The sequence below is a fragment of the Paramacrobiotus metropolitanus genome, unplaced genomic scaffold, assembly GCF_019649055.1.
Source record: "Paramacrobiotus metropolitanus isolate TYO unplaced genomic scaffold, Prichtersi_v1.0 Parri_scaffold0000045, whole genome shotgun sequence".
NCBI lineage: Eukaryota > Metazoa > Tardigrada > Eutardigrada > Parachela > Macrobiotidae > Paramacrobiotus > Paramacrobiotus metropolitanus.
Window position 1 is genome coordinate 1 of NW_026570265.1, and position 15010 is coordinate 15010.

The 15010-nt window shown below is 40.5% G+C and overlaps 1 protein-coding gene across 1 annotated transcript; it reads right to left on the bottom strand.

Moving 5' to 3' along the window:
• Positions 1-12574: 12574 nt before the first annotated feature.
• LOC129591184 (uncharacterized) lies at positions 12575-14321 on the bottom strand. Its single transcript, XM_055486740.1, has 2 exons — positions 13972-14321; positions 12575-13904 (listed from the first exon to the last, which is right to left on the bottom strand). Exons 1-2 carry the CDS (start codon positions 14135-14137, stop codon positions 12796-12798), a joined length of 1275 nt encoding a protein of 424 aa, XP_055342715.1. The 5' UTR covers positions 14138-14321; the 3' UTR covers positions 12575-12795.
• Positions 14322-15010: the final 689 nt, after the last annotated feature.

Genomic DNA, 15010 nt, shown 5'->3' on the forward strand with positions numbered 1-15010 from the left:
TTTCCAAGTTCATTATTTGAAACCAAACACCATCGGGATTATTCCTCCAGGTGGTTACGGCGGGCGACAAAATCAAAGTTTCAAAGGATTTCAGTGGTTGTCGCATATCGAAAGACAGTTGCAAGAGAAACAACCGGATTTCCTTCAGACTGCTCGTTCAGCTGCAGGTGAAAAGTTTTGGACGACAAAATATGTGTTGATGGATTTGGGAACCCACCGGAACATGTTATCAGTTCTACGGGTGCTTTTGGCACGGCTGCAAAAATGCTTCCCTGACCAACGGAAATGAACACGGTCAGAATGCGTACTTTGGCGAATTGCGAGAGGAAACGCTAGGATTAAAAGAAAGATTGAAAGCTATGGCAGATTTTTTTGTGGAATCTGGGAATGTGAGTACGACGAATTGGTTAAAATGGAAAAATCATACCGCAAAAGAATTTCGACCGCCACTGAATGTACGTGACCACTTGTTCGGCGGAAGGACTGAAATTTTGCCATGTATAAAGAAATTCCACCACCGCTGAAAGGAAAAGCTTTGATTTCATATCCTTGTACCCGTCAATAATGGTGTACGGCAAGTATCCAGTGGGTCATCCTACGATTCTTTACAATAACTTCGGCGACCCGTTCGACTTATCGGAATATTACGGCGTGATTTATTGCCGTGTACTTCCCTAAGAATTTGTTTGTACCGACGTTGCCAATGCGACTGAAAGATGGAAGAACCGTCTACACGTTATGCAGAACATGTTCTGAAGAAGTAATATTGCCAAACAGTGTGAGCACACAGATGAAGAACGGGAACTTGAAGGTGCATGGATCACTCCTTTAATGGAACAAGCTGTATCGGACGGGTAAAATTGGCACATTTTTGAGATCCACCATTTCGAAGAAACGTCGCAATTCAATCCTGAAACCAAAACGGAGGAATTTTCGCTCAGTTTATTCTTGACTTAATCCGTGGCAAAATCGTGAACAGCGGGTTTCCGGCGCACATCGTGACGGAGGAAGAGAAATGGGATTACTGCCGCAACTATGCCGAAAAGCTAGGAATTGTTTTTGAACCTGACGAAGTGCAGCTAAATCCAGGCGCAAAATACTGTGCGAAAATTTGGGTAACGCTGTGTGGGGCAGGTAAAAGCAATATTATCGATATTTTGTAGTGTGTTTCTGTACTAAATTTTTGATAGGTTTGTTATGAAAGCGCTGTACCAGCAACATAAATACTGCACTACTTATAAGCAAATGAAGGACATCGTTTTCAATACATCGTTCGAAACAAAAGATGTTCGGATCGTGAATAACGGCAAAGCGTTGATGTCACCTATATGGAAAAAAAAAACTGGGTATTATATTTCGGATTGATTTTGTCAGTTTTATTCAGCATTGCATTTTATTTCTTTTAGGCTGCGCCAAACAAACGATGCAATCCGTACATTGGTGTTTTCACTACTGGTTTGGCTCAACTGAAGCTGTTGCAGCAACTACGGCTAGTTGAGGATCGTCTTCTTTATTGCGACACGGACTCCGTTATGTTTGTTAGTGAACCGAAAAGCCAGATCCACCTCTTGGAGATCTGTTGGGCGAGTTCTCCGATGATCTGGGTGGTAATTATTTCGTCGAATGGTTGGCACTGGCAAAGAAAACGTACTGCCAAATGATGTCTAACGGGGAGGAACGGATCAAATGCAAAGGTATCCGAAAACCGAAGCACTGAAAGATCGTTTCACGGATCGGTACTACGGGACATGTTATTCAGCACTGGCCCATCAACTGTCCAAGCATGCGATGACATAACGTTCAAACGGAACACCACGGACTTTACCATTCAAACTGTGCCTTTGCAGCGGCGCGGGATGCACATTTACCAGCAGAGTGATCGGAGAAAATTTTGTAACGTACCCGCACGGATATGAAAATATTCCTTCCTAAAATCGGCTCGAAGGAAATGGATCTCGTATTTAATTTGCTTGAGAAATACACCTGCTATGTTGTATGAAAACATTGACGATGATGTGGCTCTCGAATCCTTAGTGGATTAGCATAATTTCTACTAATTCTGGTTTGCGTATCTTTATTTGTGTTATGGCGTCAAAAATGGCGTCAAAGTGTATACTGTGTTCTTTTTGATTTTCTACTTTTTCTGTCGAACAACTGAATATTCTTTGCATTTATTATATTAAAAAATGTGAAACATCGGTTGACATTGTCTTCTTTCAAAGAAGCTGAGCAAAAAAGCGATAGCGCAGAAATATTTACAATTATTCAAAACTGAGTGCACACAGAGATTATTTGCTTTTCCGTTTCTACACAAATAATGTCAAACTAATAAGATCGAACAAGAATGATGAAATTTGCAATACCAATGAGTGCACACAAATTATTCCAATATGCATTCTGCCATGTGCAATGCAGAAATTTCCATATCCCAGGCTTCCGGCTTGTTGAAATGTCCCAGCGGCAATTCCTGTCCTAGTTCATTCTCCAAACGGTGAAGTAAGTAACACAACGTTGACCAAGTTCCAGCGATAGACTTCACCCTTGTGCAATCCGAATACATTGTTCTTTGTCGACACTAGTTTCAAGTGGCGTTGGAAAACACGTCACGGTGGTTTTTCGCTTTCCACGGAAAGAGATCGTTTGAGCAGTACCAACCGTACGAGCCAGATGCATATTATCAATGACCGAGCGATCTTCAAAATTCGGAATAACTGTGCCATTTCTAGATCGTGTAGACAGATGCCGTTCTTTTCAATGAGGTCCAAATCGACAACGTTTGGTTCAAGGGTTGTAACCATTTTCACCTTCCGGTCACACCAAGTCACTAACACCATAACACTGCATTTAAATAATACACTGTCGCGCCATCAATACTACCGATTTCACGAAACTCATTCCTCAGAGCCTCAATGTACTCTTTATATCTAATTTCAAATGCTGCGTCCATTGCAAAAAATATAAGAATCCTTACTAAATCAAATACAAATGGAGAGATCTAAAATTTGCAATCTTTTGTTGGTAGCCGGACACAGCCGATTATCATCAGTGTACTTGTGGGCAGCCCCAACTATTTAGGCCGCACGCGATTGGTCAGAAAGAAAAATAAAAAATTGTTGCCAAGATGGACGCGCAACAGATACAACGCCACGTGCTTGACATTTCACTCATCAGTTGGTTTGTTCAATTTTAAACCTAAAATGTCGCATTTGAGAGCCGAAAATAATGGGCGTTTGAAAAGCGAGCTTGTGTCAGGGCTTTGTTCTTCCGGAAGTTCTCGCTTACCAGTACATGATCAAAATCCCTTTTGTATAAACGCAGTGTCTCTGCCTTCAAATTTATCGTTGCGTATTTGATGAACCAGCAGTTCATGCAATCGTTTGGCCTGAAGTGTTATTCTGTGTCACTGGAGCATTCATGCAAAACCGACTCAATGATCGTAATTTAAAGTCTTCAGTCTTTTTATCTCTCAACCAGGTGAATATCAACTGGAGCATCTCATGCAATAACCCTGACTCAATGAATCGTTAAAAATTCATAAATCAGAAAACTTCTCTCAGAATCACCAAGTTTCGGTATGAAAATTTGCTTGTGCCTGTATGTGCGATTGTTTTTCGTCAAGCCGTGGGTGGAACCTCTCCGTGCGTGAAAAAAATCTGGTATTCAAGTAAAGGATGCTCTTCAAAAAATTTTACAACGTTGCGGCTTTCAACCAGTGCGACTGCAAACGGACCTGGGAAAAGTTTTACAACCAACATGTTTCCGGTTTGTTAAAAGAGTATAATATTGATCATTTTCTACTCAGAACGCTGAAATTAAAGCCGGTTTAGTGGAACGTCTTAACAGAACAATTTCAACAAAATTATTTCGCTATCTCACATTTAACAAATCAAAGAGATGGATTGATGTTATACAAGATATTTTGATTCATACAATAACTCTCCACATCGCTCACTAAAGAACCATACGCCTAAAGAAGTAAACAAAGAAAGGAAGCAGAGTTCGTGAAAATAATGAAAGAAACGTGGAAACTTAATCATATTTTGACAAGAAATTCGAAAACCAACATTAATGTGGGAGACTACGTTCGATTAAGTTTAAAAAAACTCCCATGAAAAGGGATACACGATTGGGTGGACCATTGAAGTGTACAGAATAAAAAAGCAAAGATACGAAAGACGGCGTTGAAGTATTTTTTGTGGAAGATTTGAAAGGTGAGCAATTAGAAGGAAAATTTTACCTTGAAGAATTGCAAAAGTGGCGAAAGAAACGAATGAATCCGCTGAAATCGCTGTTATTGGAAAAAGAGAAACAAAGTCCTTATTCATTATGTTGGGTGGAATAAAAATTTGATGAATGGATTTCAGTTTCCGAGTTAGCTAAACGTGGTCTAGTGCTTGTTTAAATAATCAATCATGGATTTTACTATTACTGCTACTTCTGATAAGCTGAACGGCAATACTGCCTCTGAGTTTACCGTGTATTTACCTGATTATATGCAACTCTCGTCAGATTATGAAATGGCTTTAACGTTTATACAATGTCCGAAGCCAATAAATTCTGATGTAACCACCCTTTTTGTGCACTCTGATTTAATAAGAAGTCAAATTTTAAATAATTCAAGAGTTTCACTATTAGCTTTGCTGTCCGTCAAAGAAGCATGTGGCGGAAACGCATCGAAACGTGGATCGTACACTGACATTGCCGTCAATCAGTTTGACAGAATTTCATTTTCGATAACGGATGCAAGTGGCAAAAACATTTTATTTGAAAAGGCGCTACTACTGTACTTCAGTTACATTTTCGGAAAAAATAATCATGGATGATATCCAAACGTTCAGCATACCTGCTCAGGTTTATGTGCAGCTATTATCACCAACATATAACCACAGCGAAGGGCATGCACAAACTGGATATGGCGCTATTGGGAATTTTTTGGTAGTTTGGCTAGAACGGCTAAAAATATAATATTTCCAAACCTCGTAAGGTTAGGGAAAAATGTTGTTAACGACGTTCTTCATAACAAGACGCCTCTGTTGGATTCGGCTCGGAATCATACTGTGGAAGCTATGCAAAACATCGCTAGTAAAATTCAGGAGGGTCCGGAAAGCGAAGAAAGCGCAGAACTCGCTCCAGAAAAGTTGTCAAAATATAGAAAAGCCAATCACGAAGCGGAAGCGTCGCCATCGAAAAAAGAAGCAGGCAGCAAAACCGAGAAAGCGAGCTGCTAAACGTCACAAGAAATCAAAAGTGAAAAAATCTTGAAGAAGAAAAAGCTGCGTTTTCCTCTGAGTAATTACTGAATCAGAAATAGAATTCTATAGAAAGCCACGTGGCAATCATGGATCTTCAATCAGCTCCTCTATGTTTAAAGTCTGAGTTGGACCACTTTTCATTTCCGCCTACCCAAACGGCTATCGAATCTGCAAAATATGTATCTTATAACCCAATTGGGAATACTCTTGATGTTGATACCCTTTCATGGGAAATCGCTGGGACTCCCGATGAAATGATTGATTTGGCTCACAGTGTAATTTTGTTGGATGTTTGTGTACGAACCTCAGGAAACGCACTACCAGCGGATGCATTAAATTTTGGTGCAGTGAATAATTTAGCGCGTAGTTTATTTAGCGGACACGAACTTTTATTTAACGGCGAATCAGTTTCATCGATACCATCGCTATCACATTACGCATCGTACTTTGAGAATTTATTTAATTATGGAGAGCATGGCCATGAGCAGCTGTCACATGCTGGATGGGTTCCGGAAACCCGGGTCAATTCGACACGTTGTTGCTAGCCGTACCCGACCCAAATGATAATGACTTGAAAGTTAACGAAGCGTATGTTGTCCGAAATCTGGCTCTTAAAGCGGGAATCACACTGCGTCTGTTTTTAAATTTCCGTCTGATTTGGCTAATCAGCAGCGTCTGATTCCGACTAAAGTGGACATGAAACTTGTTTTAACACGGGCTAAAGATAAATTTGTTCTTATGTCAAGCGTTCCAGCCCTAGATTTAAAAATTGTTATTCAGAGAGCAACATTACGTTTGAAAAAAATTAGGTTGGACCCAGAATTTTTGCTGGCTCATGAAATTATGTTGCAAAAACGTAATGCCTTAATTCCATTCATTGAATCTAACATTATGGAAATGACTATCCCGAACGGAAGTAGTCATTGGTCGCGGGACGATTTATTCCGCGGACAATTCCCAAACAAATTCTTGTCGGCATTGTACATTCGCAAGCTGTTGGCGGCGTGTTAACAAGAAACCCATATAATTTCGTTCTTGCTGGAGTTGGTCAGATTGTAACTTATATCAACTCGGAGCCGTTCCCAGGAAGCCTTTAGAATTAGGGGATCACAATTACCGCGATGGTTATCTAAGCTTAATGGAAACGACCGGAATGCTGTTTAAGAATTCGTGCCTGTCTTTTTATGCGCAAGACGACTGAGGGACGTGGGTTTGCAATTTACGGTTTCAATTTAGAACCGGATGTCGGAGATCATTCATGCATTAATGCACCTCGCAAAGGAATTTTAGGATTGTCAATTACATTTTCCACACCAACAACTGAGACCTATTCAATTTTAATTTACCACAACAGAAACGCGCTGATAGAAATCGATTCTCGCCGGAATGTTTACTGCCCCTATAAGCGTGCCTAACAAAATAATGAATAACTACGAAATACTGGACATTATTCAACACGACGCCTGTTTGGCTAAGCATTTTTTAGGCGTGTATTCACGGGACACACTGCCATCCGGCATTCAAACTAGGTTTCCTTGTGCACTCATTGTTAATTCGGACAAATATAACATGCCCGGAGAGCACTGGCTTGCCATATTCGCAAAAAACAGAAACAACGTTACATTTTTCGACTCTTTTGGAAAAACATCGCTCTTCTATGGCGTGGAAATCGACAAATTTTTGTCCGATAGCTTCCCTGAATGTAACGGCTATTACCGTGAGAATTATATACAACTTCAGGATCTTAACTCTAAAACTTGTGGTTTATTTTGTATTTATTTTCTATATCATTCTTGTCGTGGTCTTATGTTGCGTGCTATTACTGATAAACTTGAATATCCGAAAAATCTGAAGCGCAATGATGTTTTATTAAATAAGTTTGCACGACGATTTTTACACATATGTAAACATCCGGAACGTTGCTTGAAACGTCATCCGAAAAAATTGCAATATTCGTTGCCGATGTACAAAGTAATAAAGTGAAAACATATTTTCATGCTGTTGTTGGAAATTTAACAAATATTAAGCAAAACATTAGACACAATAAGCATAATAAAGTTAGTATCGTCGCCATGATGTACTTGGTGTAGCGTTTACGCTGCCGCGACCACTACGGGTTCCACTTCCCGAACCTTCAAATTCATCCCCATCAGCCGTTTCATACAGTCGACGCCGTTGCGCGTTAGAAATTAAACTTGCTGGAACGTTTGAGTATTTCATCGCATTTATTAACGTCATTAAACCAGTTGGTGTGTAAGTGCTGGTTGGATTTGTTGGCGCTGTCACCCAGCGCAGAAGATCAACGATATTGGTCCCCGGTAACGCCATGCCATCGTTAATTATATTCCAATTATCCGCAACACTCAAATTCGTGTGTTCCAAAGATGATTTAAAATCTTCTGAGCGTTACCTTGCTGCTTGCTTGGCAATAAATCTTTAATTTTGCTCGTAATGTGTTCGCTTGCGTCTGTGGTGTCGACAGGCTGCGGAATAGTTAATTTTCCAGGTGGCATTGCAGTAGCTTGGTATAACATATTTCCGTAAGCGCGTAAAAAGCATCATCGTGCACAGCTAGTTTTTCTTTTGCGGTTAAGTTAGGATTATGTAAAGCATTATTACCATCCGCATATGCATTATATAATGGTTGAGCGAACCGATCCGTATGCGCATGTGTTGAAGGAAAGTTGAAGAGGTTTGTTGCTTGGGCATCTCTGTGTTGTGCCAACTGGTCAGCGTTAAGTAGAAACATTTTACGTGCAGCCATATTAGTTTTAAATTTTCCCCAAAACAAAACTTAAAACAGGAGGTAAAATCAGAGATAATAACGCGGCACCTTTTGCTAGAAGGAAATTTCTTTTCTTGCGACGAGAAACGTTGCGCTTTGATAATAATTTCACATACGGCAGCACACGTTTAAGCCGTGCAGCTTTGCTTGTTTCAGTGACAGGAACTACTCCTTCAACAATTTGTAACGCACACTCAGAAATAGCATCAATGAGAGTATCTTCAGAGTTTTTGATGATTGCTTTGATCAGCTTTGGTTTGCCTTTTGCAATAGATGATAGTAAGTCCAGATTAGAAACGGTATGACTGCGCTCCATTATGAGGGAATGTAAATTTCCGGTAATTTTTCTTCGTTTTCCCCAAAATGGCGGTACGCAGCCGATATTTATCAGGCGTTGTGTGCTGTAAGTCAATTACAATGTAGCCGTACGGTCTATCTAAACATCCGGCAAGTGCTGCTTCAAAATACTGTTGCTTTTGAGGAATAACTGTCTTCCCAAAATTTGAAGTTGTTGTCTATCTTGCGGATTTTAAAACAGATAATGATTTTGGCGTTCAGTCTGATGTCACGAGCATAAGCATTCTTGAAGAAAAGGTTTTGAGTCAGAAAAATGACAGTGGTATTAGAATGACGTCCACCATTGCAAAATAATTGGGCTACGTGTTTACTTGTCTTCTCTTCAAGATGTAGGTCATCAATAATGCATACATTAACGAAATTTTTATCAAAATATCTTGGTTCAGAAATTTCGTCCGGTAATCCTTCGATGAAAATAATAGGTACGCCTTCTCTAAAGTAAATGTCGTCGTAGAACCAATGTCTGGTAACTGAACTTGTAGAACCAATAAAAGGATCTCCATTGCTGAGATTGTTGCTGCCAAATCCTAATAACTGACGTGTACCGTCAAATAAAAAAGTAACAAGCGGCATAACAACTGATTTTAAAGGAATGCGGTTAGTAACTTTTAGTGCGATAACAGTAATAATGCGCATTGTTTGAGAAAACAGAAAAGGCACAACGTAAAAGAGCATCCAGAACAGAATCCCATGTGGCTTTGGCTGCCCATTAGGATCGTCCGGCACGTAAACAGGTGGCAACGGTGTATCCATTGTGGCAAAAAAATTCTACGAAAAAATTGATCCTTTTGTACGATTCAAAATGACAAATGAAGGATGAAATATTTACCAGCAGTGGCAACAGTCGTTGTTGTTGATATAGTGACAGTGGTTGTTCAGGATGCCGTAATCACCCCAAGCTGGGTCCATTGGTGGCCACACCGGTTCGAATGGTTGGCTCTTCCTCTTCGTACTCCGGGTCCTGCGTTGGAAAGCCGTAGATAGGATTTAGACGAATCATTGCTTCGTGTACCTGGCACACGTTGTAATAGAAATCGATGTTCTGGTACGACTGCAGCTGTTCATCATCCGTGCCACATGATGCGTAGATCTTCAGTCCAGTCTTGTCCGGCATTTCCGCTGTAATGCTGATATACACGCGGACATGCTGCAGCCTCCGTTCTTCAACTTCACCTTCCCACTTACGCAGTTTCCACTTCAGATAGTTACGCATCCGGCCGTGGGCTAAGTCGCGGACAATGTACTTCCAGGACGCCAGAGCCACCTTGTTGAACGTACGGTCAGGAAATCGCTGCTGAATCTCGGCAAGCTGTTCCACTGGCTTGACAAATTTAAAACCAATTCGGCGAGGCGTTGCATTTCTGAAACACGCTCAAACTGCACTCTAACTGCCATGTTCAAAACGGATAATCTTCAGCTGCAAGTGCAAAACGATTCTTCAATGCAGTATAAATTTCACGGATGTAGGTGTCCTCAGTTGCCGTTGCTGGCATAAAATACGTAATTCCATCAGGAAACCCCATGACATGACCCGTTGGATAAAGAGCACCAACAACGCCACTGAACGCCATTTTGGAGTGAAATATTCAAAAATTAAACTGAAGAAAAAGTTCAAATGATTGTTGAAAAGAATGAAATGAAAAGCCGGTTATGCGGCAGAATCTAACGCGAACTTGTTTACATAGTGCAGCCAATGGCTTGCACAGCCTACTGGCTACTGGTCATTTGTTAGAATAATATAGATCGGTATACCCGCCTCTTGATCTGCTCGGATAAGAGCAGCGACAATAAGTGGGGTGGGATCAGGCAAAAGCAACTGCTTCGCACCTTTCAGATAGAAAAGTTTTCGAAACATCATTTTAGTCTATCGATGCGCGAGACGGATTAAATTTGGATGGATTGCTTCCGCCGATGCACTGGTCGTCGCTGATTATTCACTAGCCGTTATGTTTACAGCCGTGCGTTCCGTGACCTGTCCATTCCTATGTACAGTTCGCCGAATGCATGGTTATAGATGCGATATGTTTATGGCAAAATTGTTTAGGATATTCTACTTGTGGATGGCACCATTATTGTTAACTATTGTTTTTTCATTCGTTTACAGAGATGCATTACACGGTAAATGCGTCTGCATATGGCGTGGAAGGCATCTCTATAATGGAATGGTCCGATTTTTTATTTTATGGCAGAAGTGTTTAGGATAACCGGACTTCCGAGGCGGCATCTGTGTTCCTTTTATTTTATAGAGGTGCATACCATGGCAAATACAAGTGTATATGCCGTGATAGGCACCTTATAATGAAAAGGACACTTCGCAGGAAAACTGATCATGATCGTATGGCTGTTGCATGCACAAATTTCGAAAGTCGCCACCACTGTGGACTATGATAGTGCAACGACTGTTGCATGAAATATATCAATATGAATGATTTATGCGATTTATGTTTTGACGCCATTTTGACGCCATGATATTGACTTGAATTAACATTACCATTTTGACGCTAAACGAAGTCTGTGTGCATTGGCCTACCACTAGGCAGCAGTACGATGTGCGAAATGCATTTCCGGCAGCGCCGATACCATACAGCACATGCAATGACTGTTCGGACTAGCGTTTTGTACTGACAGTGTGTGGTGACTAGTGGTGATTTTTTTCAGTTCTTTTGTTATCTTCTGATTTCTACCGAAAATGGCGTTTGTTTCTGTCTTGTTCGTCTTGCTGTGCTTGTGCAGTGGTGTGGAGTGCGGAAAATGGATCCAGTGTTACGGGAAATGTCTGTGCAGTTATGATACTGGTATTGTGAACTGTACAGGTAGAGAACTGTCAGCGATCCCTTATCCCACCGAGCCGAAAACCTGGATTCGTCATATTGCCTTCAGCGGAAATTCCGTTCGTGTCATCCCTTACTATGGTCTGTCCGTTTACTTTCCTGGTCTGATGTCTGTTGATTTGTCTGGAAATCCTATCGATGAGTGCGTTACTCCGCCACCGTTTGTGAAATTTCGTGTCATCTCTGTTTGTGGAACTGGCACATCGGCTAGCACTGGTTCTCCGACGATTCCAGCCACTACACATGCTCCTTACATCACCACCGACACTGCTGGATCAACTGCAAATGTCATGCCATCAGAGACGAGCACTAGTGTGGATGAAGACGCGGAGATGAGTACCACTAACATTTTGTATTTCTGTGTTGGTGCGGTTGCTTGTGTTGGAACTTTCGTTGCGTGTGCCTGTTTTGTGGTGAAAAAGTGTGCCAAGAAACAGAACGGCCCCGCTCTGGAGCGACTTGCTGAACCCGATGATGCGATACAGATGCACGTCCGTAATGAGAACATTTACGAATTGTAGATGTTTTTTACAAAAAGATTTATGTACAGATTTTTACTTTTATGAATCTCAACTGTTGACCAAATTACAGTCAGTATTCTGTTTTACACCGCTAGCCATACGAAGTTGTGATTTTTTGTTAGTTTTTTATAGTTTTTACTCTTCTATGATCTTGATGGTTGTGAAAAGATAATTACGCTCTTCTCCGATTTTGTGTTATGACATTGAAATGATCTTCTCTCTGTTCTGTGTCTCTTGCCGGTCAGTGTGCTCGTAAAGTACGGAATGTACGGTAATAAAATGTGGAATGTGTTTGCACAGGTGTGTGTACATAGTGTTTTTTACTTCTCCTGATTCCCTATCAAAAGTTTGTTTACATAAGAACATTTAACGACTTTGAACTTCTCCCTGATTCCCTATCGAAAGAGGTTTTTACGATTTGTTTACTTACGGCATAGAGGCTTTTGTATCTACTGTATTAACAATAGCATATCAACGTAATTTAGATACACAACATACTCCGTATTGCGTAACATGAGTTCACTATACTGAGTGCTCTCTTGCTATACGCGATGCGAAGTGGTTGTACAATGACCGAAAAACAGATTATTATAATAAGCACACCAACATTAACAATCTGACCTAAAAATTGACTAACTCTGCACATTACTTTGGATGTCGGTAAATTCCTCAGCACTGCGTACATAATGACAACGAAAATTTCAACACAAACCGCATATAATTACCGCTAAACCTTCGTTCGTAAATTCATTTTAAAACTGCTAAAACAATTACTTTCTACAATTCTAAAAATTCTCAACCGAGGCCGTAGGCCGAGGTTGAGCTTGTACTTATAATTATCATTTAATTATTGCTATCTAGCATCCATAGAGTGGCTCAGTACGGAGATCGGTCAGTTCGTCGCCGTTTAGGAACATTTCTTTTGCCGCTTGAACGTTTTTGCTTTTTTTTCTGTGTACAGATCGTCTCTTCGTCCTCAGAATTTGATGACAGCTGTGAAGTACTTCGACTACTTTCGCATTGCGGCGCGTCAATATATTGCAGTTTGATTAGGTCATCGAGCAGAGCTGTTGATAGTGTCGATCCTGAAATAAAGTTGAGAATGGAACTGAGTATGTTGTTACGAGTTCGTACACTTCGGTATCACTTTCCGGTGGCATCTCTGCTGAAAGAAGTGCATCAATTTCTTCCATGGTTGGTGGTTCCTGTTGTACTTTCAGAGCAATGTGTACATGCGGAAGTCCTCTCTTCTGAAATTCCACCACTTCGATACAATAAATCTTGGATTTTCCGTTTAGTATTGTGTGAGCGTTATTGATAAGCAGATTCTTCTTCGCGTTGAATACGCGGGTGACGATATCGGGTCGGTCAGCAGCTGTTTGTCCGGGTTTTAGTTTCGTCGTAATCTCGGGCCATTTCGGGTTTGTTGTGCAGGTTATAAAAAATGTGGGATTTCCGTAATGACTTACTATTGCGAGCGCTTCGGCAGTTCTTTTTCTTTGTGCTCTCTTCGATCCAGGAAAACTGTCTGGTAGATAGATTTTACTCGAATTGATAGGTCCGTCTGCGTTGATCGTTTCATCAAACAATAGGTCGTTTTCCTTGATATACCTTAGTTGATTTTCCCGTATATAGTCCAATCTTTTCTCTTCCACACTGCTATACATGTCCACAATGAACTCGTTAAATAGACCGCCAAAATAATGCAATATTTTGTGCCGTAAAATCATTTGTCTGTGGAACGCAAGCTGTGTTAAATTATGTAGTTCTTTATATTTTGGTGACCATCCTGGTTCTCCGCATGGACAGATAAGAACGTATTGTAGTGGCAAATATAGGTTTGAAGTGGAGCGAATGAACGTTGGCGCTGCACTTGTTTTCTTCCAGCAGATAATCGATCGCTCTTGAATTGGCTCATTTTTATCGAAAACAATTAGAGCTGCAATTTCGTTAGATACAGTTTCGGTCAATTCCAAACGTGCATGATCTGGACACTCTTGGTAAAGTTGCTGAAATTCGCTCCATAAAGGATTATTCGTTTGCAGCGTTTTGGTGATCTGTGAAATTATTGTACGTGATAGCTGGAACTTGTTAATATCTTCCCGGATATAGGTGTTATCATGGATGAAAAAACGCAGCGGTCCGCGAGGATCATTTCCTGTGCCCAATTTAAAAGTTTTTATTGGATAGTTAATTAAGTTGTGTATGATTGAATACTTCGTTACCATTGAGCATCCGGTGATATATTTTGCCATTTATCAAGATTAAGTTAGATAGTCCTTTTGTGCCGGGAATTAACTGTCCTGTACATCCAGTTGCAGACATGGCAAAAAAGTTATTGTATTTTCTGGAGTTTTTTTGAAGCAATTTTGAACGAATAACATAGCGCATGTAACATTCCGGTATATGGGGCAGTTCAATAAGTTTTTCGGGTTGCTTTCCTTTGCTGTTACAGCAGTTGCTTCCTCGTTCTGATAAAAGTACATCGGCACCACATCTTTGACACTCCGTCCATTGGAGGTCACGTGTTAAATGTTTTAAATGATTTCTTTGCACAGACACTTTGCGGTTTTGTTTACGGATCAAATTTTTATGGTCATAATATTTCCGTCGTTTCCGTCGAAATGTCCGGGAAGAGTATTTTGATCTTTTGCCCATTTTGATTTAAAAACCGCAGTACAGATTGGTGTTGGTGACCGATTTTATTTTGCATGTAGCCGGCTTTTTGATCTTCATTTGCGGTTTGATCTTCAGAATTACATTCTGCGCGCTTTGCATATTGTCTAAACTCTAAAGAATCATTCATAATCGATTACGGAAATTACGTTTCCGTAATATATTTATATTGAGCTCACGCAGACTTTCCTCTGTCCGGTTATTCTGCCATATTAGGTTCATTCACAGATAATGCACCGCGGCATGTGTCTCACCGTAAAGTTTTAATGCTTCATGTAGCCGGCTTTTTGATCTTCATTTGCTTTATTTTTATTTTTCAAAGGTCATTATTTTTGGACATAGCAACATGTTGTTACATTGCTGTTATAATGCATTCCAAGTTTCGCGGAAGTGCCGGTGTTCCGTCCTGTGCCGGCTATGCGTAGTTGATTTTTTAAATTAAAATAGTGTCTGGCCGGGTTTTCGAGTATGGGCTTTCCGAATATATTATTGGTTTTTTTCTAGTCACTTTGGTTTGTTGGCTCTGGTGTATCCCATTCGTGGCCATATAGATCTGAATCTGGATATTATAAAATTCTGAGCAATCGT

Excerpts from the sequence above, each read along its gene's own strand:
- LOC129591184 (XM_055486740.1), bottom strand. The coding sequence starts at position 14,137 with ATGCGCTATGTTATTCGTTCAAAATTGCTTCAAAAAAACTCCAGAAAA. Across the intron at positions 13,905-13,971 it reads ATATCACCGGATGCTCAATG|GAAATGATCCTCGCGGACCG; the intron begins GTAACGAAGTAT and ends AATTGGGCACAG.